Here is a 25,810-nt window from a genome sequence, read left to right on the forward strand (position 1 = left end):
GATCACATTAGACCCCCAAATCTATGTTTTGGGAGCCCTGTGACGCTGCCTCTGCTAGCTTCGGTTGTTTCATTTGTTTAAGGAGAGAGGTTGATGGACAGAGCTTGAATCTAGGGTCCCATCTGCAGCCACTACCTGCAGACAGGGTTAATCAGGGTTTAGTCTCCACTCACAGCCTCGCTCAGCAGACCCTGAAGATTCCCAAACCATCCCCCCGCTCCTTAGATTTAAGACCACTCTCCTCCCTCTGGGAGAGGACCAAAGGTTCACGGGCAGTATCAATGAGGTTTACAAGGAGTAAGGAGGAGCGGGGGGAAAGACAAGAAAGAAATCATAAGTCCTGCTGAAAGAAGGAAGTCCAGAATGACTATTAAATAAAGGCGGACTCACACCCGCACACAATGCTTCAGGCCTGGGAGGCTGAGTTTTATTGACAAGTTTAAATAAGATCACTTGAATGTTATAAAGCAGTCTTATGTTGTCTGCACAGATTAACCAATACCAAGTATTGTTTATTATCGCAAAGCAGCTCCATCAGAAAACCAGAGCAATTGTCACTGTTCGTCCGACAGCACTGTAAGGAAACAGGGCTGCAAGAAAAGCAGGTGAATGTGGGTGTCCTGACATAGGGATACAAATCAGGAGTATTAAAGATCTGAACACATACAAAAGGAAACAAACAAACAAACAGTCCCTGAGCTTTGACCTGAAAACAACCAAGTTCACATTCACATTTCTTTTGTGTGAAAATGAAGTAGGGCCCTCCACCTGAGTGGCATCAGGGCTTCTGCTCTACACATGCCATCGCCAGGCTCCAGCAGCTAGGGAAGTGAACCCTGCAATTTCAGGAAAAATAGTGCTATTGTGTCTTCACAGGACGTTTCTTCTGAAACAAGTGGATTTATGGCCTGTCACACAATGAAGGGTTCACGCATATCAGTGGTTGACTCTATCAATCAGTCAAGTTACTTAAAGTATAGTGGTGGTGGTTGTTGATGAATGTGTTTTTTTTAAATGAATGTCATTTATTTTTGAAGCCTCCAGAAAATTATTTCCCTTAGTCTGAGCAATTTAAATATTGAGCTCTCACAATTAGGCTTGATAGAATTCATCATAGGATCATTATAACCAGCACTGCTGAGGTGTCACTGAAGTTGATTTTGTACCTACTACATGAGAACATGAGGAGGTGTCACTTAGATCTCTAAATACAAGGCCATTCGACCGAGAGCCCTTTAAGGCAAGCAGGTCAGAACTGGGTATTTATATACTGAGCTTCTTTCAAGTCTGTGTCAGATTATTTACTGATGAACAAGGCATCTTATTCATCATGTGTCAATGTGTCCCGTGTTGAGAGTAAAAAGGCAATATAGTATATTCTAAGTAGTAAGGATAAATGGAATGGTCATGATCATTTATGAATCAGTGTCATTTTAAAGACTGGTTGAGGTACCAGCTTTGTATTCAGCCATGATTAAATGAAAAAAAGCAAAAGCATTTCTGATCCTAACTGGAGAGAATCAGGCATCTTCAACAGCATAATTTCCTTGGTGATAAAAATACAAAAGGCCTGGGAAAGGAAAACGATTATTTCAGAGAAATTAGGCAAACACATTCAGCACGACTTGACAGTAAATGGCTCCAGTCTGCCGTTCACTGGTACTTCCTCATCAGCTTTATAATTTCATTATAGAGCCTCCACGGGGCGTCCAAGCCCCAGATGAAGTCCAGATGCTCCCACTCAGGAATGCGCTTGTGGTACACCAGGTTGGAGATCTGCATCTGCAGGAGGGCGACGTCCTTGTCGTCCGCGAGCCAGTCCCGACCTCCGCTCCAGACAGCAGTCGGCACCAGCATGTCCCGCACATTGTAAACGGGAGGGGAACTCTGTAATGAAAACCCACAGGCAGCCCTGTCTCTGTCGTTTCATTGACAAAAATGCAATGCCCTGAAACCACCGCCTAGAAAATCTGATCCAAGAATGAAAGACGACATTTTGAAACCTGCTCTCAGGTTACTTTTTAACTGGCGAACTGCCAGAACAAAAAAGAAGACTAACCCAGAAGAAAAGAACACCATCATGACTGCTGGCTAGCGAACTGTTACCCTGTGCTGGGAACATCCCTGACAGGAAGGCATCATTCTCCCAGGTGGTTGATGCCAAGCTGCAAAGCCAAACCAAGTGGCTGGGCAGGGGTTTTGAAGTCATACCCCAAACCTCTCCTCCCTCTGGGGTGTGCCACAGTCATAGAAATTCTCTAAGTCTCAGTTTCTCCCACTTTAATAACAATAATGACATCTATGTCACACGGATATGCTGAGAATTAAGTAAGGAAAACATGGGCATAGGGCCTCACACTTTAGACTCCTTAGCACTCAGAAAAAGGTCAATTTATTTGTCTATGGAAGAAAAGGTTTAGGCAATGTAATTTGGCCAAATACCCCCACCACCACCAGCCACCAGCTAACAGTCCTAGATTTGTCTGACTCTAATATCTGTGCCTGATCACTATCTATGACATATGAGAAAGACAGTTGCACGTACAGGGCCAGAGAAAGGACAATGTCCAAAGAATGAACCAGGAAGCTCAGGCTGTTCTAGAATTGACTAGGGCAAAACAAAGGCTACCTAGTCAACCCTCCTGGACATTTCCCCAGCACCTGAGCCCAGCCAGAATTCTCATAACTCAGGCTGGCTTCTTTGATGAGTTTTCAGGGCCCATTTAAATTCTAAAAACTTCGAAGTCTTTACCTGGTTGTAATGAAAATAATTCTTGGCACTGCTTCCCCAGTCAAAGGCTTGAAACTTGTGCAATTTAACAACCTAGATAGAAGACGATTGGGGGTGGGCGAGAGTTATCTAACACAGAAATTTGATTGAACATCATAGGTTGCAAGAGTTAGCCACCTCCCCAGATACCAAATTTATTAGTTCAGTTCAGCGGCTCAGTCGTGTCTGACTCTGTGACCCCATGGACTGCAGCATGCCAGGCTTCCCTGTAAATCACCAACTGCCAAGTTTATACTGAAACCCAGGTTCACTCATTTCCAAACTGATTTAAAATAAAATGGTATTATTTTTCTCTCCATTCCTAAATGACTCAATTTCACACTGTATGATTAGAAAGTAGCTATTACATGACAGAATAAAGCAGCTACACCTATGTGCTATAAACGATACTGGATCAACAGTGCATCCACTGGATAAACTTTATGATGATGTTCTTCCTGAAATTTGAATCGTAAACTTTTCTAAAGAGTTAACTATCTTACTTGGTAAAGGAATACATATTACAAATAATATATAGATTAATATACATTTATACATGATTAATGTATATTTATACGGGTAATCGGAGAAGGCAATGGCACCCCACTCCAGTACTCTTGCCTGGAAAATCCCATAGATGGAGGAGCCTGGTAGGCTGCAGTCCATGGGATCACTAAGAGTCGGACACAACTGAGTGACTTCACTTTCACTTTTCACTTTCATGCATTGGAGAAGGAAATGGCAACCCACTCCAGTGTTCTTGCCTGGAGAATCCCAGGGACGGCGGAGCCTGGTGGGCTGCCATCTATGGGGTTGCACAGAGTCGGATACGACTGAAACAACTTAGCAGTATATGGGTAAATATATTTATATTAGTATGTAAATATATTAATTGTATTAGCAAGCATATATAGCCTAATATTAACACTATATACTTATATTAATATGTTAATATATTTATATATAATTATAATCTCCATCATATTTCCTATATCCATTCTATTTGATTAGTCATATTACTTAACATTTTAATAATTTTATTTAATATTTTTCTTGAGTACCAGTACCAGTATAATCACCAAACTGTACTGCACACCAGAACATTTCTAACCACTTGAGGATACTGGAGCCATGAAATGATGTTGTATATGAAATTTAAATGTATGCTTATTTTGAATAGCATGATACGAAAATATTAATAAAAAGTCACTTATTCATAAATTTTGAAATAATGCTAATTCATACTTCCTCTATATCCCCCAATGAAAAATATGTGGAGAAACAAATTCAAAATGGGTGAACTGAATGAACTGAAAACTGTTCATGTTTTGGCCAGAGGGTGGTGCCTAGTGAATGGAAAAAATCTAGACATTTTTGCCAAACTGCTTTTGATTTATAAGAATACTGGAGTGGGTAGCCATTCCCTTCTGCAGGGTATCTTCCTGACCCAGGAACTGAACCTGGGTCTCTTGCATTACAGGCAGGTTCTTCACCGTCTGAGCCACCAGGGAAACCCCAGGAGAAGTTTTTAGCTCTTATCAACTGCATAAAATTCTACTGTTTCACGCAACAGAAAACAATGTGAGATGAGGTACTACAGGGGAAATATTTAGCATCTGCTTTCGTCATCACAAATGACAGATATTAATATCCGAAGCACATTCAACAAGCAGAATAAGCTACGAATTTACAGCACCTGTTAGTGCATCTGTCCCCCAACTCTAATGGTCAGTGAAAATATATGACTGCACGTTGTTCAGCCCCTGGAGACAGACATCAGCTTGTCCCTTTCTCACGTATGTCTTGAAAGGGCATTTCAGAGGATGGGAAATGTGAAGAAGATTACTTACAGTAACAAAAATCTGTTAATAAGCTAACATTCAATGACAGATACTTAGTTAAATATACCATATTACAATATACACACAGTATGCCACTGTTGTGAATATATATATAATAAAATAGAAAGAGAAAACTGTTTATAAACAATATTAAGGGGAGAAAAGTCAGAAAATAAAATTGAACACGCACTATGGTTATACTTAGGGTCAACCTTTCTAAAGTACCATACATATCTATAAGTCTTAAAGATATACTTATCCTCTGATCATTAATTCTACTAAGACCATATCCTAAGAAACTCATCTCCCTAAGGTAAGAACAGATCTCTAATTCAAGAATACTTATCCTAGGATGTTTCATTGCCCCCAAAACACTATCATTGTAATAATAAAAATAATAATAAATTCAAGCAATAAAAAGCTGTTCTCAGTTACAAATATTTCTAAGTGTAATTACTGACCTGTAAAAGTATTTTTGACTATGGCACAGACTGTTGTTTGTCCCCCCAGGACCCATTCTTGCCTTCTTCCTTTCAGTAATAAAACTTCTAGGTTTTTTGCTAAGCACCTAGCTGCCAGAGAAGGAACGATATCCCTCATGGGCTTCCTTCCTGTGGGCTGAAACTGCCATGAACGCGACCCAGTTTCAACCAGACAGAAGAGGCCAGTGCCCCGGAGATGGTGAGCTGCACTGCAGGGGGCACTGGGTCCCTGCAGGACTTCCTGGAGCAGTCATTCCCCCCACTCCACAATCACGTGCCCCTGATGTCTGGACTGCACTCTGAGGAAGAAAACTCTCTAGACGCTGTATTTTAGAGTCTCTGATACAGCAACTTAGCCTGTACCTAAGAAATACAATGCTACTTAATTCAATAAAAATAAAATAATCAAAAAGTGCACGTAGCATAATTCTCCTTTTCTAATGGAAACAACTATACCAAAAATTATCAGATTACACTGAAAGAGTTCAGGACATGCCAACTCAAAACATGCTGCTTTGGCGTAACGATCATTTGGCGTTAAAGATGCTTGAGAAAGAGCAGATGCACGGAGGACACTGACCTTCCCTTTTCTTTCTAAAAGGAGACAACAAAACTTGCATGTGAAGGAAGCCCTCCCTATATTAGGGGGAAGAAGCACGCACGACACCGGAGCCTGAGAGAGGAGGCTGTGGGAACCCGTACAAACAGACCTTGTAACAGGAACTCCCATATCCTGTAAGCCTCCTCAGGTATTTTTTTGCCACAACTGCTACTCTTTGTTCAACCTAGTATATTAGCACTTCAGCAGAGTTACTTCTTCGGGTCTTCATTTCTCTTGTGAGGGCTCCCATGAACACAGAAAAAAATCCATATGCTTTACTGCGGTTACTCTGTCCCACAGCAGTCCCAGGCAGAAACCCTAAGAGGGTAAAGGGAAAATTATACCTCCCCATCACTTCATGGGAAATAGATGGGGAAACAGTGGAAACAGTGTCAGACTTTTTTTTTTGCGGGGGGTGGGTCCAAAATCACTGCAGATGATGACTGCAGCCATGAAATTAAAAGACGCTTATTCCTTGGAAGGAAAGTTATGACCAACCTACATAGCATATTCAAAAGCAGAGACATTACTTTGCCAACAAAGGTCCGTCTAGTCAAGGCTCTGGTTTTTCCAGTGGTCATGTATGGATGTGAGAGTTGGACTGTGAAGAAGGCTAAGCGCCAAAGAATGGATGCTTTTGAACTGTGGTGTTGGAGAAGACTCTTGAGAGTCCCTTGGACTGCAAGGAGATCTAACCAGTCCACTCTGAAGGGGATCAGCCCTGGGATTTCTTTGGAAGGAATGATGCTGAAGCTGAAACTCCAGTACCTTGGCCACCTCATGTGAAGAGTTGACTCCACTGGAAAAGACTCTGATGCTGGGAGGGATTGGGGGCAGGAGGAGAAGGGGACAACAGAGGATGAGATGGCTGGATGGCATCACTGACTCGATGGATGTGAGTTTGAGTGAACTCTGGGAGTTGGTGATGGACATGGAGGCCTGGCGTGCTGTGACTCATGGGGTCACAAAGAGTCAGACACGACTGACCGACTGAACTGAACTGAATAATACCCAAATACTAGTAGTAGTTATCATTGGTGGTAGACATAAGGGTGATGTATTTTCTTCTTTGTACTCACGTATTTTTGAAATTTTCATAATGACCAATATATGTAATAAAAAATTACTAAATGTCTCTTACAGTGTTTTGAAGAGCCTAACTAATGCATATTTCTTAAGCAGCAGGTTTCAAACAATAGAGAACATCAAGTCTTACAAGGTACTTATTAAAAAGCGGATCCCAGGGCCATACCCTCAGGAATTCTGATTCCCAACAAGTCTTGGATAGATCCAAGTTATCTTAGGGTGCCCTAAATAAATCTGAGCCAGGGTGCTCAGATGGTAAAGAATCTGCCTGCAATGCAAGAGACCTGGGTTCAATCCCTGGGTCAGAAAGATCCCTTGGAGAAGGGAAAGGCTACCCACTCCAGTATTCTGGCCTGGATAATGCCATGGACAGAGGAACCTGGTGGGCTACAGCCCACTGGGTCCCAAAGAGTCAGACTGCTCAGCAACTAATACACACACAAGTAATTCTGAACAGCACTGAAAAGATACGTTAGGACCTGCCTTCTTCAAATAGGGGCAAGGACCTGGGCTCTGGGCACAGCCACCAAGGAGATTAGAGATTCTGGAAGAAATCTGAAACACGTGAGGCTCATACAAGAGGGAAAGATTTTAAGCTAAATTTAAAAATCCAGGAAAGAACTATGTTTAGAATTATTGAGAAGCGAATACTAATTACTTAAACAAAAGATTCATTTCAAAAGGCACTATGAATACAATGGCCTTTAAGGGCCAAAAAAGGCAACTATCTTCTTGACAAAGGGATGACACAAGCAGCAGAAGGGCAAAAGGGTAGGGCTACCTTCTGCAGGGGATCTGGACTTCAGAAAGCCTCCTGGGGCACACTCCAATGCACCTAGGACCTGAAACCACGTGGTCACACACCTACCCCCCCCCAGCCTGAGAGTGCTGCTCGTGTCCACAGCCAGCAGCTTCTGACTCCCACCAGCTATTTGAGAAAAGGGCTAGACTGAAGCAGGAGCCTGGCTTACGGCCCATCCAAGAGCTCCAGGCAAACCCAGAGGACAGGGGAGGCGCGCAGCATGCAAGGATGAAGGAGTGCCACCATGGGGGGCGGGGAGGGCGGGGGGAACGGGGGAATCTGACAGCCTTGGCCGCCACCCTCCCAGGGACTCTGAGAAGCCAGGGCTGGGGGTCACCTGTGCTGTGCTAAGGCACAGGGTACAGTGCCTGGACGGCTCAGCATATGCTTTGAGCTCAGCTCAGTCATCCTCTGCACCAGGGAGCACTGACCTCTGAGATGACAGAAACTGGACCTTCCAGAACAATGTCCATTAGGGTTGAGGGTAAAAATGCTCATGCAGATCAGCATACGCTGATGGCAGGGTATACAAAGAAAGCCACCAACTACACAGACATGTGGTTGAGGAGAAAAGCAGGGGCCCGAGTGGATACTTAGCAGTGAACATTTGATGACTTTTGAAGGTTTGAGGACATTACTTCAGAGGTCAGTGTGTCCTCTTCCGCCTGTCACGAGCTCCCTGCCTTGCAGATGCCTCTCTTCTAAGCCAGGCTCTGACACTGAGTCACTGAAGCTTGGCACTGGGCCTCACAGTCACCATGGCACTGAAAGCCTCACACCCCATCCTGCCTGGTTCATAGGGACAAGCCTAGGGGGAGGTGGTCCACGGCACTCCCAGCAGCCAGGGTTCCTGGGACAGGAACGTGCCAGTAATGTCCTGAAGCAATGGGTCCCAAATCCTGTTGAATAGTAGAATCTAATGGGCAGAATTTTTAATCAATATTTAAATTCTCACCACTCGGCACCAAAAGCAGTCCATCCTAAAGGAAATCAACCCTGAATATTCATTGGAAGGACTGATGCTCAAGCTGAAACTCCAATACTTTGGCCACCTGATGCGAAGACCTGACTCATTGGAAAAGACTCTGATGCTGGGAAAGATTGAGGGCAGGAGGAGAAGGGGACGACAGAGGATGAGATGGTTGGATGGCATCACCGACTCAATGGACATGGGTTTGAGTAGGCTCCAGGAGTGGGTGTTAACAGGGGCCTTGGGGGTGAGAGATATGTTTATTGTCTTGACTGTGGTGATATATCTGTAGGCATATATGGCAAAACAGACTACACTGTACACTTTAAATACTGTATGTCACTTATACCTCAATAAGGTTGTTTTCAAAAAACAAAAGTTTAAGCTCTCCAGTCCAAATGAATTGGAATCTCTAGGGATGGGACACAGGAGTCTTTGTGTTTTAAAGCATTGTTGTTGTTGCTGTTCCGTCAGTAAGTCAGGTCCAACTCCTTGCAACTGCATGGAGAGCAGCATGTCAGGCTTCCCTGTCCTTCACTATCTCTCGGACTTTGTTCAAGCTCAAGTCCACTGAATTGGTGATGCCATCCAACCATTTTATCCTCTGTTGACCACTTCTCCTCCTGCCCTCAATCTTTCCCAGCATCAGGGTCTTTTTCAACGAACTGGCTCTTCACATCAGATGGCCAAAGTATTGGAGCTTCAGCATTAGTCCTTCCAATGAATATTCAGAGTTGATTTTCTTTACGATTGACTGGCTTGATCTTCTCGCTGTCCAAGGGACTTATAGAGTCTTCTCCAGCACCACAGTTCAAAGCATCAGTTCTCTGGCAGTCAGCCTTCTTTATGATCCAACTCTCACATCTGTACACGATTACTGGAAAAATCATAGCTTTGACTAGATGGACCATCGTTAGCAAAGTGATGTCTCTGCTTTTTAATATGCTGTCTAGGTTAGTCATAGCTTTTTTTCTAAGGAGCAAGCATCTCTTAATTTTGCAGCTGTAGTCACCATCCACAGTGACTCTGGAGCCCAAGAAAGTAAAATCTGCCACTGTTTCCATTTTTTCCCTATCTGTTTGCCATGAAGTGATGGGACTGGATGCCAGGATCTTAATTTTTTGAAAGTTGAGTTTTAAGCCGGCTTTTTCACTCTCTTCTTTCACCTTCATCAAGTGGCTCTTTAGTTCCTTCTTCCCTTTCTGCCATTAGATTGGTATCATCTGCATATCTGAGGTTGTTGATATTTCTCCCAGCAATCTTGATTTCAGCTTGTGATTCATCCAATCTGGCATTTCGCATGATGCACTCTGCATATAAGTTAAATAAGCAGGGTGACAATATACAGCCTTATCATACTCCTTTCCCAATTTGGAACCAGTCTGTTGTTCCATGTCCGATTCTAACTGTTGCTTCTTGACCTGTGTACAGGTTACTCAGGAGGCAGTTAAGGTGGTCTGGTGTTCCCATCTCTTGAAGAATTTTCCACAGTTTATTGTGATTCACACAGTCACACAGTGTACAGTCACTTTAGTGCAGTCAATGAAGTAGAAGTAGATGCTTTTCTGGAATTCCCTTCCTTTTTTTATGATCCAGGGGATGCTAGCAATTTGATCTCTGGTTCTTCTGCCTTTTCTAAATCCAGCTTGTACATCTGGAAGTTCTTGGCTCATGTACTAATGAAGCCTAGCTTGAAGAATTTTGAGCATCACCTTGCTGGGATGAGACATGTGTGCAAGTCCAAAAGCCTGGATTGCAGTTAATCCAGTGTGCAAGTGTGGTCAGTCGCGTCCGACTCTTGGCGACCCCATGCACTGTAGCCTGCCAGGCTCCTCTGTCCACGGCATTCTCCAGGCAAGAATACTGCCGTGGGTTGCCATTCATTTCTCCAGGGGATCTTCTCAACCCAGGCATCGAACCTGCATCTCCCACATTGGCAGGTGGATTCTTTACCACTGAGCCACCTGGTAAACCCAGTTAATCCACTAGCACTATGGCAAACCTACTCCCCCTTACTTTTTAAAAACAGTATTTTATTTAAAAGTGTATTTTTAAAGGCAACTCACATGATTCTGATGCAGGCAGTGACTGCCAGATGTTTGGAAACTGCTATCCAAGACACCCCCTGCATCTTGGTTTGGTATTTAAATGGTGAGTTATTTCATATTTAAAAAGAATCTGGGGGGGGGGGAATTGTACAATTGTACATGGGGGAAAAAACACGCCCCAAGGTAGAAATAAGTCCTTGACATATTGTCAGGTGGGAAAAAAAAAATCAAGCTATAAGAGTAAGAAGAAAATAAATCAATCTATTTCTATAATTATGATTTCTATCTATATCTTTACCTACTACTTTGAAATGACAGGCAGCCAGAAACTGTCCAATGCAGAGACATTTCATATCCCTGGGTACACATTTTCTGTGTGGGGGATTACAGAATGATATGAGAAGCCTTATTATTACAGCCATATGTAATTTATACATTTTCTAGAATAAACATGCATATTTTTGTGATATGTGATCATACAATCAAAAGTGTATATTAAAACTCAGTACTCTCATTTATATCCATGATTGATTTAGCTGCTCATCCACTGATGTTTCAGGTAAACTGTGTTCACGGGTTAATGCTGAAATGCTCCGTGTGCTTAGCTGCACAGTCGTGTCTGACTCTCTGTGACCCTGTGGACTGTAGCCCACCAGGCTTCTCTGTCCATGGGGATCCTCCAGGCAAGAATACTGAAGTGGGTTGCCATGCCCTCCTCCAGGGGATGTTCCCAACTCAGGGATCGAACCTGTGTCTCCTGCAACAGCAGGCGGATTCTTTACCACTGAGCCACCAGGGAAGCCCTCAGTGGCTGTTTGGTGAATCTGCATGTAACGCAGTCTGCCCAAGGAAGGATAACATGGACCACGCTGACACAGAGACAAGAGCCCAGGGCACTGGAAGGAAGGCAGCCCAGATGTGTAAGCAGACTTTCTGTTTCCTGGAATGCACAGAACTTCCCAATGCTGATTTTCTACACGCTCCCAGCACGCTCCTGAAATGCCTACCTGGCCCCAGTGTATCATGTTTTGCACAGAAGTTCCGGCAGGATTGTGTGCTGCGTACACGGCCACTCTAGACTGCAAAATAAATACGTGGAAATAAAGAATGAAACTAGCATCAAGGAGGCGTCGATACTAAACACAGTTTACACTGGGAAACATTGAAAACCACAGAGCCATAACCTCAAATACATGAGACTGAGAGCCGGAAAAGATTCTTTGACCACAAATATTAATACATCCTATAAAAATATGCACAACCACACACACACACACACACACACACACAAGAAATACAGCAACATTACAACTGTGGGGCTTACCAGCTGAGATTACTGGTCATTTCTATTTTCTTCTGCATGTTTTTCTGAATTTCCAAAGTTTTCTATGACAATCACACCCTGATTTTTCATTCATCATAAATGAGAAAAATCAACATCCCTTAAAAATTTCCTAGAGCCTTCACTTCAGAATTTTAAAACTTATTTTCAAACGATAACACAATAAATTACAAATGTAATTTGTAATTACAATACATCAGCACATTGCTGGCCAAGGGTTTACAGTTTATAAAATAAGTTAGTAAATGTATATAAATGGGTGTTTGTGTATCAGTGGACATTCCAAAATTTAAACACAGGTAAATGGGTCTATTTATTTTAAAGAAAAACTTCCTTAAAAAATATAAATACTAGAATTTAAATGATGAGCAATCTCCTCATTGCATAGTTTTCACAGAAGTGCAATGTAGGAAACCGACAAAGCGCTGGCCAGAGGCTAGCCACAGATGGTGCTTCAGGCACCTGCCAAGGTGGATTCTTGTGCCTCTGAAATGAGATTCTTGAGAGATCTACTGAGGTCACTCCTGCCTCTCCCACATCCTCCAACACAAAGACACATATTCACAGATAAAATAAAATCACAGAAAGATTAAAGCAAGTGTTATTGTAAACATACATACCATATTCAAATTTCTCTCATTAAATCCACACAGAACAAAAAAGATATTTCCGCAAAGCTCCTTCAGAATGACATGAGTGCAAATATGTGTACTCAGCCACTTCAAAAATGCATTCTGTGGCAAAAATTCTTTGGTCCCAAATAAATCCTACAAAATAAAAAGACTCTCTCAGCATTTCATTACGAGGTGCTGGCCTCCATGTCCCGCCTCACAAGCAGAGAGACACATGCCACCTATCTCCACAGAGGGACTCAGATGGGAAAGGGCAACCAGTCGTCATTCAAATCAGGATTCCTGTGTGATATGCTTACTACGGCAACAGCAGATGTTACAGATCTTAAAGTCTCAAGTGCAAAAATGAAGACAGCAAATCAAATAGGTCCACAGAAGGCTTTTACAGTGGGAAAGGGCCTGAATGATCCCTCATCCCAGCGCCATCCCCAAAAGGTTTCATCTGACATTGATAGATGGCTCGTGACTTCTGAGAAAGAGTTGAAACTGTAATTGGTCAGCAATGTGTTTCCTCAGAACACATGTCTAATCAAATTCCACTGGCAAGTGCACCAAATCCTGCCTACTCCTTTCTGGGGCCTTTTAATACTTGATATAAAATTTACCATTTGAACCATTTTTCAGTGTTCAGTTGAGCATCAGTACATTCACATTGTTGTGCGACCATCACCACTATCTACTGGTCTTCAGAACTCTTTCAGCGTCTCAGACTGAAACTCTGTACCCATTAAGCAATACAGCCCCATGCCTCCTCTGTCAGCATGCCGTTTTTACAAAGCTTTATTAGAACACAGCTGGGCTTATCTCTTTACACACTGTCCCTTGCTGTCTTCACGTGATAATGGCAGAGTTCAGTGGTTGCAAGGGCAATGATATGACCCATAAAGCCAAAAATATTTACAGAAAATGTTTGCTGACTCCTTGTGCACACCAGGCCTGATCAATGGCCCCTGGACCTGTGCTCAAGTATTTCTGGGGTAATCACCATGCCTTGCAGGCAGATCTTCACATATGTACATATCATGAAACAGGAAAAAGATCTTCCTTATAGTGAACTCAAATTATCTCCTTATAATTTACACTTTTGATAATGCCTATCCAGAAGGATAAGCAGAATGAAAACTTAAAATGCTTACAAAGGCAGTTTTATGGGTTGAATTGTGTCCCTTCCCCAAAAGACATTCCTTTTATCTCACTGTGTGATATATTTGGAAATAGGGTCTTTATCAAGGTACTCAAGTTACACAGTTGGATACTGTCTACGTTCAAAAAATGTTTCTCTCTGGACCTATACAGGTATGCAAATTCACCCACAAGGTCCATAGGAAAAGACTCCAAACTGAGAACCATGAGGAAAGTACTAGGAGAAGCCTTGGTAGTTGAAGGTACTTTGTAATCTCTAATTGTTTATAATGAAAACTAAAGCTTCTATTATCCAAGGTATTTAAAATAAATCTGGTTAGAGGCACCCATATCTTACCTGCCTGTCTGACCACTGGTACAGAGAATTTGGATTCTGAGGTCAGAAAAGGGTCTGTATGTCCCATGAACATATTTCTTAAATGGCCAAGAGATATGTATACATTAAGTGTATATTCCTGTATGGGATTTCAAATGTGTGTGTGTATAAGTGTTATCATGTCCAGAATATAGATAGGCCTCTGGCCTCAGCTGGTTCTCAACTTCTCATAAAAATTACTGCCTCCTTGAGTATAGCTTGGGGGCTTCCCACATTGATCTCTGATGACATTATCAGCCCGTGCGTAGGGGTCATATAATAAAAAATAATAGTAACTGTGTCTTTAGATCACCATCAGTATGGCCAAGGTCAGGCACGTGGAAGCTCCCGTCTCCCATCTCCTGCCTATTCCTCTACGCACAGGCCTATTCCTCTACGCACAGGCCCATCCTATGGAATAAAGGGCAACTTCAAGGAGGTTTAAGCTGCCTTTCTCCTGGTCTTCCTTGTGCTCTTTCTTAGCAGGTGGGGTGTTTCATTGATGTGTTAACCATGAGAACAGGAGGCTCCAGTGTAGAGTTAAGGATACCTTCCCTGACTCCCCAGGATCTGGAAGTAGGGTGAAGCAGGGAAGAAAAATCATGGAAAGAAGGAAAGCCGCTACTCCATTGGTCGGGGAGGAAGGCACGTTCTTCCACTAAAGGCCAGTTCTTCAGCACCAAAGGAAATCTGTGAAGGAAGGGAGTGGGGGTGGGGCGGGTCCAAATACCTTGAGAAAAAGTTCTGGAACTCGTGCTAATTTAAGTAGAGGACTAGTCATGAACTCAGTTGAAGCCACAGGAGCCAGGGCAAAAAATATTTTAATCTTTTTGGCCAGCTCGGGGATCCGTGAAAACGCTATAAAACCTGTGAGAACAAAAGGAAAAGAACAGAATTCCATCTTCCAGGACTTCCCTCTGAAAAGGCAAGAGTGGGTGTGCATGTTGCCCTCTAGTGGCAACTTGAGAACGATGCAAATAATCGTGAAAGTCGTTCAGGTTCAGTTGTGCCCGACCCTTTGTGACCTCACAGACTATACAGTCCATGGAATTCTCCAGGCCAGAATACTGGAGTGGATAGCCAATCCCATCTCCAGGGATCTTCCCAACTCAGGGACCAAACCCAGGTCTCCCACATTGGGCTTCCCTGGTAGCTCAGCTGGTAAAGAAACCTGAAATGCAGGAGACCCCAGTTCAATTCCTGGGTTGGGAAGATCTGCTGGAGAAGGGATAGGCTGCCCACTCCAGTATCCTTGAGCTTCCCTGGTGGCTCAGCTGGTAAAGAATCTGCCTGCAATGTGGGACACCTGGATTTGATCGCTGGGCTGGGAAGATACCCTGGAGAAGGGAATGGCTACCCACTCCAGTATTCTGGCCTGGAGAATTCCTTGGACTGTATGGTCCCATGGGGTCGCAAAGAGTTGGACATGACTGAGTGGCTTTCACTTTCACTAGATATTGAGTATAGTTCCCTGCGCTATACAGTAAGTCCTTGTTGATTATCTATGCAAGTGATGCCAGGAAGCAAAACTCTAGAAATGAGGGCCTCTGAATGTTTATTTAGCTTCCCAGGTGGCACAGTAGTAAAGAATCTGCCTGCCAACGCAAGAGACTCCAGAGACACGGGTTTGATCCCTGGGCTGGGAAGATCCCCTGGAGAACAGAATGGCTACCTACCGACTCCAGTATCCTAGCCTGGAAAATTCCATGGTCAGAGGAGCCTGGAGGGCTTACAGTCCACAGGGTTGCTAAGATTTGGACACGACTGAGCACACACGCACACACAGAACACCTACGTGTGCACACACTGAGTTTGATTACATTAGTAACTCAAGCACTTGTTAACCGCTTGTTTCAATTTTCAATCTAGATATACACTGGAAGAAATCCAAGTTGCTAGAACCAGGAGATGTTTCCCATTCCTTTATGATGTAAGCCAGAGATTGAAGACTGTATTCCTAATAGCTCCACCCCTGGTCCCCATCCCTTCATCACTAAGAAAGATGTACAAAGGTATTCAAAGCAATCACCACGGACTCAAAAGGAACTTAGACATTTAGAATCCTCTAGCTCTAAAACATCTTTTAGCTTCCTCTTGGGTCACTTCTTGCCTTAAACTTGGCCCCAGAATGTCAACTTTGAAAGCAGTGGGGCAAAGGACACAAATAAACAAGTCACGGAAGAAGGAATATGGATGAAAAAGTGGCTAAGTCCATTAATAAGAAGGGCAGTTATATCCGTGTCACTTTTTGCTTGAAGGCTCTCAAGCTGGCAAAGAGTGGAGGGGTAGTAATGAGAGCAAGGCTACTTGACCACATATCTGGAGACCTTTAAAGCATTTTTACCTTTCATATCATAGTTTTCTTCTAGGAAAGTATTCTAAGGAGACAGTGTGATAGGAACACAAAGATATTAGTCATAGCTTACCCTTAAAGAGGAAATTAAACCAATTATGAGCCAGGTCTCTAGTCCCTATTCAGGGGAACTTGTTTGCTCAAATTATGGGCAACTTTTTTTTTTCTTGAAACTTTGCTAAATTTTGTTTCTGTTACAATGACCACATACTACTTTTATCATCAGCATAAATTAAAAATGCTTGTGACTTTTAAAAACTGTACATAAAGCATATTATGACATCCTTATAATTAGCTTTAAAATCAGCATATTTCCTTGTTTTCTTTATAAAAGCTCCTACATTTATAAAACTTCTTGTTGTCTATCTACCCTCTCACATCCCCACAGTATTTAACTAGGAAGACATGTAATATGCGTGTGTGAACGTGCTCAGCCATGTCCTACTCTTGGTGGGCCCCTGGACTGTAGCCTGCCAGGCTCCTCTGTCGTGGAATTTTCCAGGCAGGAATACTGGAGTGGGTTGCCATTTCCTACTCTAGGGGATCTTCCTGACTCAGGGATTGAACCCACATCTTTTCTACCTCCTGTTTCTCCCGCACTGGCAGCTAGATTCTTTACCACTAGAGCTACCTGGGAAGCCCCGTAATAGGCTGGGGCTTACATTAATTCCTTCAATCAAGGGAGCCATATACAGCATGTTTGCCTATTTATGTTTAAGTCTGAATTTCCAGAGAAGACTCAGTTTTACAAAAATTCTTTGCCATTTTCATTATTTCTGCTTGGCATTAAAAAACAAACACAAAACTCCATCGAACTAACATTTTTTAATATTTCACTTTTAAGGGCAAACACAAATTCTGTAACAAGACATTTTATCAACCTTCCGTTTTTACTATATACATACCTATTGTGGTGCCTTGAGAATGACCCACATAATACAGTTGTTCTTGGCCAGTTTTATTCAGAATGAAGTTAACTGAAGCTGGTAGGTCATAATTTGCCATCTCATCAAAACTGTAATTCGAGAAAAGGAAACCTTTCATGGAGACATTGCATACAAATACAACAGCATACAAATAACAAGCGTGTGGGTCTGATGAGTCATTACAAGCTGAACACAGCTGGGCACACCAGCCCTGAGTGCAGAAAACTGAGCATTACTGGGTCGCAGAAGCCTCTCTGGGCTTCTTTGATAACCATGCCTCCTGAAAAGAACTGCTTTCCTCATTTTTCATAGTGCGATCCATTTTTTAAATTTTCTATGAATGGGATCAAACAGTGTGACTCTTTCTGCATCAGACTTCATCTCTGCCATCTCATATACCTGTCGGTTGGTGACTGTGTGAATACATCACACTTTATTCGCCCAATCACTGCTGATGGGCATTTGGGAGTTTCCAACTTTTTGCTGTTACAAATAATGTAACAACAAATATATTCCTGCACAGGCCTTTGGTAAAAAGCTCTCATTCTTGTGTTTTACGGCCTTGGGTAGGTTCTGGTATTACAAATGGGCAGCAAGCCCGAAGGAGTCCCTGGTGCTGACTTTCTCCAATGCCTGGTATGGGGACACAGCCCTGGGCCCGTGGGCACGCGTGCTGTTACCACTCCCAACGTGTCAGGCTCTCTGCCGGTCTCTTTCCAGCTTGCATCTTCTCTGTTAAGCCCCCAGTGCCCTTGCAGGATAGGTATTTATTATCCCCATTTTACAGACACAGAGGGCTTATGCCACGTGCATGCCTAATATCCTGCAGTCATTAACTGGTCCAGCTGGAATTAAGGGAGAGAAGAGGACTTCTGGAAATAAGAAAAGTAAACATTGGGAGGACATGTTTATGAAGGAAAGGAGAAGGTTACGGGACACAATTTACTCAGCAGAACCCACACCACCAGGAATGCCAAAATAACTAAAAACTCCCTATTGAATCTAATCCTTCAATGTAACCATTTATTTATAATTTACCTTACTGCTATTTATTAAATTCCTAATATTTGGAGTACAGGTTTATGAAGGAAGGGAGAAGATTAAGGTATAGAACCTTCCATAAACCATTGGTTTCCTGTCATATGATCTTGAATTCCCCATCTATTTGCCTCCCCAATATTTACACTAAGGGTACCAAGGAAATAGATCCTTGCCATAATCGACTCAAAAGATACCTGAAGGCCCAGAATTCATCCTGAGAAACTGAAAGAGTCTTGTGTTTCCGAGACCAGGTGTTTCCCCTGCTGTTCCCCATCCACACGTCAAAACCAGCATCTGCCAGGATGAAGCCCAGGCTGTTGTTGGGCAGGTTTGTGACCCAGTCACTAGAGTCTGCCAGCAAGCCATGCTGCAGGAACACCACTGGCTTGGGACCTGGAAGGCAATCATGTTTAGGAGTGAGCAGCACAAAGCTTCAAAACTGACATGATATCATGCTAACCAGATAAGTCACAAAAGATCACAAAGCAAATAATGAAACAGAAACGAAAGACCGAGGTGGTGTTACCATTCAGGGGTAACTGTACTGTACATAGTGTGTGAAGAGAGCGTGGGAGCTGTTTTTCTTGGCCACATGAAGACACTTCTCTCCCATCAAAGGTGTTTCGGGACTGGGCCATGGGAAAGGTGAACGTGAAAGTTGCTCAGTCGTGTCCGACTCTTAGCGACCCCACGGACCACAGCCTACCAGGCTCCTCCATCCAGGGGATCTTCCAGGCAAGAGTACTGGAGTGGGGTGCCATTGCCTTCTCCGGTTTGGGGACTGGGCCATGGGAAAGGTGAAAGTGAAAGTTGCTCAGTTGTGTCCGACTCTTTGCGACCCCTTAGACTATACAGTCCATTGAATTCTCCAGGCCAGAATACTAGAGTGGGTAGCCTTTTCCTTCCCCAAGGGATCTTCCCAACCCAGGGATCAAACCGAGGTCTCCCACATTGCAGGCAGATTCTTTACCAGCTGAGCCACAAGGGAAGCCCAAGAATGGGTAGCCTGTCGCTTCCCCAGTGGATCTTCCCGACCCGGGAATCGAACTGGGCTCTCCTGCATTGCAGGCGGATTCTTTACCAACTGAGCTATCACGGAAGCTCGTGGGAAAGATGATTGGACATTAAAAGACCAGGAAGTCAGGTTGACCAAGGAAAGACCTTAGGGACCAGTGGGGCAGGATTGCCTTGTTCCAACAGGTTCTGGTGCTGGTCCTCACTAACAGAAGGAGCGTCTGTGCTTGGCAGTGTCTGCTGGGGAGGGTTAAGGGAAGGCAGGAGGTTAGCACACAGGGAGCGAAACTCCTAGCTGCTGGTTCCAACCTGTGCCTCTTCAGACACTTAATAGAAAACCTGAGGCTGCGTAGTAGCCAACTTCGCAGGGCAGAGTCTTGAGAAAGGAGGATGGGCTCCAGTGGGTGTGGGAGAACCGAGGAGGGGAGAACAGCATAAAGGGTGGGGCAGCTAGGACTGAGCGGGAAGGGGAGGCAGGCGCCAGTTTGTGGGGACCAGGAGTCAGCTCCCTACCTTTTCTTGAGGGACTATTTCAAATGCCTCTGAAATCTCTCTATACTTCCCTCCCTATACCCCCAGAAGGTTCAAAGGAGAAACGTGGGAGTTGGCAAGTTGAAGATGTATCAGGAAACTCTTTAAACACCACCAGTAAATAACTTCTGGATTTCCACAAGCAACCAGGAGCCACGGATGCTTTTGCAAGAGGTGAACGTGAAGCCCAGGAAAGTGCAGGCGGCCAACTCAGGCATGTGCCCACCACACACGGTGGGCCAAGGGGCCAATTATGGCAGCTAAGGGGCTTTCAGCAACATCTGCAAATACCTCTACTGAACCCTGAACCTGCCATTTATGCCTGGATGAGGCTTAAAACATTCCCAGACCCCTTGCTCTACAATCCATGGAAGGGTTTCCCAAACCTTATTTTGGTTTGTATTTACCTGTATTTACGCTGGTGTATTTACCCCACAGTTTGAATTTCCATGGACTTGGCCTTGCCTAAAACAACCTCTATTGCAACCCATGGTTAAAAAGAGGCTGTGTGTAACAGAAAAAGAAACACAGAAAATTGTCTCAAAATGAAACAATCCAAGTGCCTGGATTGCAGTTCAGTTCACTTAGTCGCTCAGTCATGTCCCACTCTTTGCGACCCCATGAACTGCAGCACGCCAGGCCTCCCTGTCCATCACCAACTCCCGGAATTCACTCAAACTCATGTGTACCGAGTCGGTGATGCCATCCAGCCATCTCATCCTCTGTTGTCCCTTCTCCTCCTGCCCCCAACCCCTCCCCAGCATCAGGGTCTTTTCCAATGAGTCAACTCTTCACATGAAGTGGCCAAAGTACTGGAGTTTCAGCTTCAGCATCATTCCTTCCAATGAATGCCCAGGACTGATCTCCTTTAGAATGGACTGGGTGGATCTCCTTGCAGTCCAAGGGACTCTCAGGAGTCTTCTCCAACACCACAGTTCAAAAGTATCAATTCTTCAGGGCTCAGCTTTCTTCACAGTCCAACTCTCACATCCATACATGAGCACTGGAAAAACCATAGCCTTGACTAGATGGACCTTTGTTGACAAAATAATGCCTCTGCTTTTTAATATGCTATCTAGGTTGGTCATAACTTTCCTTCCAAGGAGTAAGCGTCTTTTAATTTCATGGCTGCAGTCACCATCTGCAGTGATTTTGGAGCCCCAAAAAATAAAGTCTGACACTGTTTCCACATCTATTTGCCGTGAAGTGATGGGACCAAATGCCATGATCTTCGTTTTCTGAATGTTGAGCTTTAAGCCAACTTTTTCACTCTCCTCTTTCACTTTCATCAAGAGGCTTTTTACTTCCTCTTCACTTTCTGCCATAAGGATGGTGTCATCTGCGTATCTGAGGTTATTGATATTTCTCCCAGAAATCCTGATTCCAGCTTGTGCTTCATCCAGCCCAGCGTTTCTCATGATGAGCTCTGCATATAAGTTAAATAAGCAAGGTAACAATATACAGCCTTGATGTACTCCTTTTCCTATTTCGAACCAGTCTGTTGTTCCATGTCCAGTTCTAACTGTTGCTTCCTGACCTGCATACAGGCTTCTCAAGAGGCAGGTCGAGTGGTCTGGTATTCCCATCTCTTTCAGAATTTCCCACAGTTTATTGTGATCCACACAGTCAAAGGCTTTGGCATAGTCAATAAAGCAGAAATAGATGTTTTTCTGGAACTCTCTTGCTTTTTCCATGATCCAGCAGATGTTGGCAATTTCATCTCTGGTTCCTCTGCCTTTTCTAAAACCAGCTTGAACATCTAGAAGTTCATGGTTCACATATTGCTGAAGCCTGGCTTGCAGAATTTTGAGCATTACTTTACCATTGTGTGAGATGAGCATAATTGTGCAGTAGTCTGAGCATTCTTTGGCATTGCCTTTCTTTGGGATTGGAATGAAAACTGACCTTTTCCAGTCCCTTGGCCACTGCTGAGTTTTCCAAATTTGCTGGCATATTGAGAGCAGCACTTTCACAGCATCATCTTTCAGGATTTGAAATAGCTCCACTGGAATTCCATCACCTCCACTAGCTTTGTTCATAGTGATGCTTTCTAAGGCCCACTTGACTTCACATTCCAGGATGTCTGACTCTAGGTGAGTGATCACACCATCGTGATTATCTTGGTTGTGAAGATCTTTTTTTACAGTTCTGTGTATTCTTGCCACCTCTTCTTAACAGCTTCTGCTTCTGTTAGGTCCAGACCATTTCTGTCCTTTATCGAGCCCATCTTTGCATGAAATGTTCCCTTGGTATCTCTAATTTTCTTGAAGAGATCTCTGGTCCTTCCCATTCTGTTGTTTTCCTCTATTTCTTTGCATTGATCGCTGAGGAAGGCTTTCTTATCTCTCCTTGCTATTCTTTGGAACTCTGCATTCAAATGGGAATATCTTGTTTTAAGCAGGGGAGAGGGTGGTAGAGAAAATTCAGTGACTTGTTAAGACACCTGTCATAGGGGATGGGAGCGGATCAAATTCAGGTTTTTTTCTAATTCTCTTTTTGTTTTTTAGGGTTCCCCCACCCCTCACTGCAAGCCGGATCCAAAAGCTCAATGAACCACAGACATAAAAGGTGAAACCAGACAGGAAGAAAGGAGTGAATCTGATGTTTCAAAATCAGGTGTTTTCAAATCTGGAGGATCTGGGCCAAGAACTGCAAAGGGGAGGGCAGACCCCATGGCTCTCTCCTGGGAAATGCCAGCAGGGGAGGAAAGGGGCTGGCACGGAGAGGCACGTGGTTGAGAAACGGCTCCGCCTGACAACAACCTCAAGCTTCTCAGCTATGTCCTATTCAGTCATTTGAGGAATGTTCACTGAGAGTTTCACTGGATAATACGCAAAGCACTGGAGGTAAAAAAAAAAAAAAAAAAAATCAAGTGATTCAAAACACACATTACATTTTCTGTAAACCTGTCCTAGTACGCACTCTGTGGCAGTCACTGAGCTAGATTCAGGGATAAGAAAGTGCGTAAGCAGGGCTCCCTTCTCCATGGAGCTTCACTCTAGTCACGGAGACAGACATGATTCCTCTCCAGCCCATCGTGGAAAGGGCTAGACTACCACACAGTTAAACTCAGAGGAAAGACAAATTTCACTCAGCCAGGAGACGAAGAGTTGAGACAAATCTCAAGTGACAGACAGACTCCCCACAAAGGGCTCGGCAGCCTGGATCTGCAGAGGCCTGACACTGTGTCCTGGGCCTCACCCAGAAGGGACCCCAGAGGGCACTGTAAAAGCTCTGATGCACAGGGGCTTGGGGAACCACTGGCAGGGTGTGGTGCCTTGTCTGATCTGGGCACAGAGGGGATATGAAGGACTTCCTTCAGGGGTGTACATCCTTGCAAGTGGGGCCAGCTCCCCTTCCTCCCAGAACGAAAGGGGCCTCTGAGGGAGAAGCCACAGAGAATATAACCCACTGGGCTTCCCATGCCCGTGACTCCAGGAGACATGATGGGCCACCAACAAAGAGAAAATACTAACAAATCCAGGCCTGGGATGGAAAATAGGTGCTCAACTGCTTGTCCCTTCCCTCTGACATTTAGTGAATGCAAAATGGCAGCAGCACAGACAAGGGCACTGTGACAGGCCTGTCCACCCGTCTGCCAGCTTCTCCTACCTGCTCCTACCTGACTCCCATGAGATGGGGCAGGGGGAGGAAGGAAGGCACGATGTCATCTCTCCCAACCCGCCACCAGCCAAGGATTTGCTGGAAAAAGAAGTTTCTCTCTAGGAGGGTTAAGCCTACTGTCATGCACATCTTCCAGCGAATTACTTTAATCAGATTTCTCTTCATCCTGCTGAGAGAAGCTGATTGAAGTAACAGCCAGCCATTATTGTGCACCTCTGTGTTCTAAGGCACTGTGATGAAAATCCTATGAAGTGAGTACTATTTCCATTTAGCAGAACAAGAAATTGTGGCTAAGAGAAGTCAAATCATTTGTCCAAGACTGGATCAGAGTTAGTAAGTGGGAGAGCTGGGATTTGAACCCACATAAACTAATGCCAGGGTCTGTGCTCTTAAACTGTTTTGCTATGGGAAAAGGCTAACAAGAGAGAGTCATTCTATAACACACAGAGGCCCTCAGGCAATGACAAGCAGATGAGGGAAGTTATTCTGGAGGGAGTCAGACCAGGTGATTTGAAGAAAGAAATCTCTAGTGCATGGACAGAGGAGACAGACCATGGGAGGCAGAACCGCAATGTTCCACTTTGGAAAAAGAAGTTTCTCTCTAGGACGGTTAAGCCTACTGTCATGCACATCTTCCAGCGAATTACTTTATTCAGATTTCTCTTCATCCTGCTGAGAGAAGCTGACTGAAGTCACAGCTAGCTATTACGGTGCACCCCTGTGTACACAGGCGATTCTCCCAAGGACCAGCCTAGTCCACGCATGCCAGCAGCTGCAGCCTGGTCTGTCTGAGCAACAGACCAACACAACAGGACAAGGGCTGTCTTTCCTGAAGAGCCCTACTGTGAGTTTGTCCAAACTGGCTCTACGAGGGCTGCAGGCTGAAGAAAAGGCCTACGGGCACCTTTAGCCCAGAGAGGGTGAGTGACTTTATCAGTCGCCTACGTAGTCAGCACAGAGCCAGCAAAGAGATACAGTCCCGTGACAGCCCTGATAGGGCCAAACAGGGGTGGGAGCCCGGAAGGGATTACTCAGGCTTCAAAAATGAATCTGCTGAGCCCACAGCCTCACAAGAGGAAGATGACTGGGTGCCTACGGAAGTTCCTCCCACCTCCCAAGGCACCGGCCTTCTCTAACAGGGCAGTGTCCGGATGGGCCTCCACCACACTGGAAAACGCTGTGAGAACTCAGCTGAGGTCCAGTGAAGAACCGAAAGGAGGAGGCGGAGGAGCAGATCACAAAGATCAGGACACTGGCATGAACCAGACTTTGGTTCTTACTGGGTATGAAACCCTATAGGATTTACTCAATCTCTCTGGAATATAGATGTTCTTATCTAAAGTGGGGGATGACACAGTGGTTGATAAATAATAGTGACTCACAATAATAATAATAAATGTACTACTGTAAATTATTATTAGAACAGCTCTGTGAAGAAAGACAACGTGAGCAGGCATTCTTTAGACACAGTAACATAATCTCAGTCACAGCAAGAGCACACTAAGTGTTGACTGTGTCAGGCACCACGCTAAACACCCGACATGCACCGACTCAGATAAGAAACCACACATCTTGCTGAGTTGGGCAGTAGGCTAAACAGTGGCCCACCAAAGATATTGTATTGTTTAGTCGTTAAGTTGTGTCTGACTCTTTTGAAATCCCATGGACCACAGTCGGCCAGGCTCCTCTGTCCATGGGATTTTCTAGGCAAAAATATTAGAATGGGTTTCCATTTCCTTCTCCCGGGGATCTTCCCAACCCAGGGATCAAACCCACATCTCCTTAATTGGCAAGTGGATTCTTTACCACTGAGCCACTGGGGAAACCCATTCCTAATTCCTGGAACCTGTGAACATGTTACCTCATATGGCAAAAGGAACTTTGCAGATGTGATTAAGAATCTCAAGATGGGGTATCATTCTAGGTTATCCAGTAGGCCCAAGGTAACCACAAGGGTCCCTCTAAGAGGGTCAGAATGAGAGAGAAACTGGAAAATGCTACTCGCTTTGAGGATAGAGAATGGGGCAGGTACGGTGGGTAGCTTCCAGAAGCTGGAAAAGGCAAGAAAAGGGATCTTCCCAAGTGCCTCCAGCCCTACCTTGATCATAGGACTTGTGACCTACAGAACAGTAAGATAAAAAAATCTGTGCTATTTTAAGCCACTAAGTTTGTGGTGGTTTGTTACAGCAGCAATAGGAATTTAAGGAAATAGTTGGGTATTAGCTTTTACCCTCATTTTTCAGATAAGG

General features: G+C 44.2%; 1 protein-coding gene across 6 annotated transcripts in view; it reads right to left on the reverse strand.

The window, feature by feature from the left end:
- Positions 1-399: 399 nt before the first annotated feature.
- The window catches only part of LIPA (lipase A, lysosomal acid type), a 42,125-nt gene continuing 16,714 nt past the window's right edge, over positions 400-25,810 (reverse strand). For 3 of the 6 annotated variants that reach the window (XM_060404400.1, XM_060404401.1, XM_060404402.1), the window contains exons 4-8: positions 18,587-18,785; positions 17,331-17,440; positions 14,803-14,939; positions 12,563-12,709; positions 8,794-11,679 (exon numbers count right to left, since the gene is read on the reverse strand). In XM_060404400.1, coding sequence (XP_060260383.1) covers positions 11,116-11,679; positions 12,563-12,709; positions 14,803-14,939; positions 17,331-17,440; positions 18,587-18,785 — 1,157 coding nt within the window. In that variant the 3' untranslated portion in view covers positions 8,794-11,115. 6 annotated transcript variants of the gene reach the window in all.

This window comes from Ovis aries, chromosome 22 (genome assembly GCF_016772045.2).
Source record: "Ovis aries strain OAR_USU_Benz2616 breed Rambouillet chromosome 22, ARS-UI_Ramb_v3.0, whole genome shotgun sequence".
In the NCBI taxonomy this organism is placed as follows: Eukaryota; Metazoa; Chordata; class Mammalia; order Artiodactyla; family Bovidae; genus Ovis; species Ovis aries.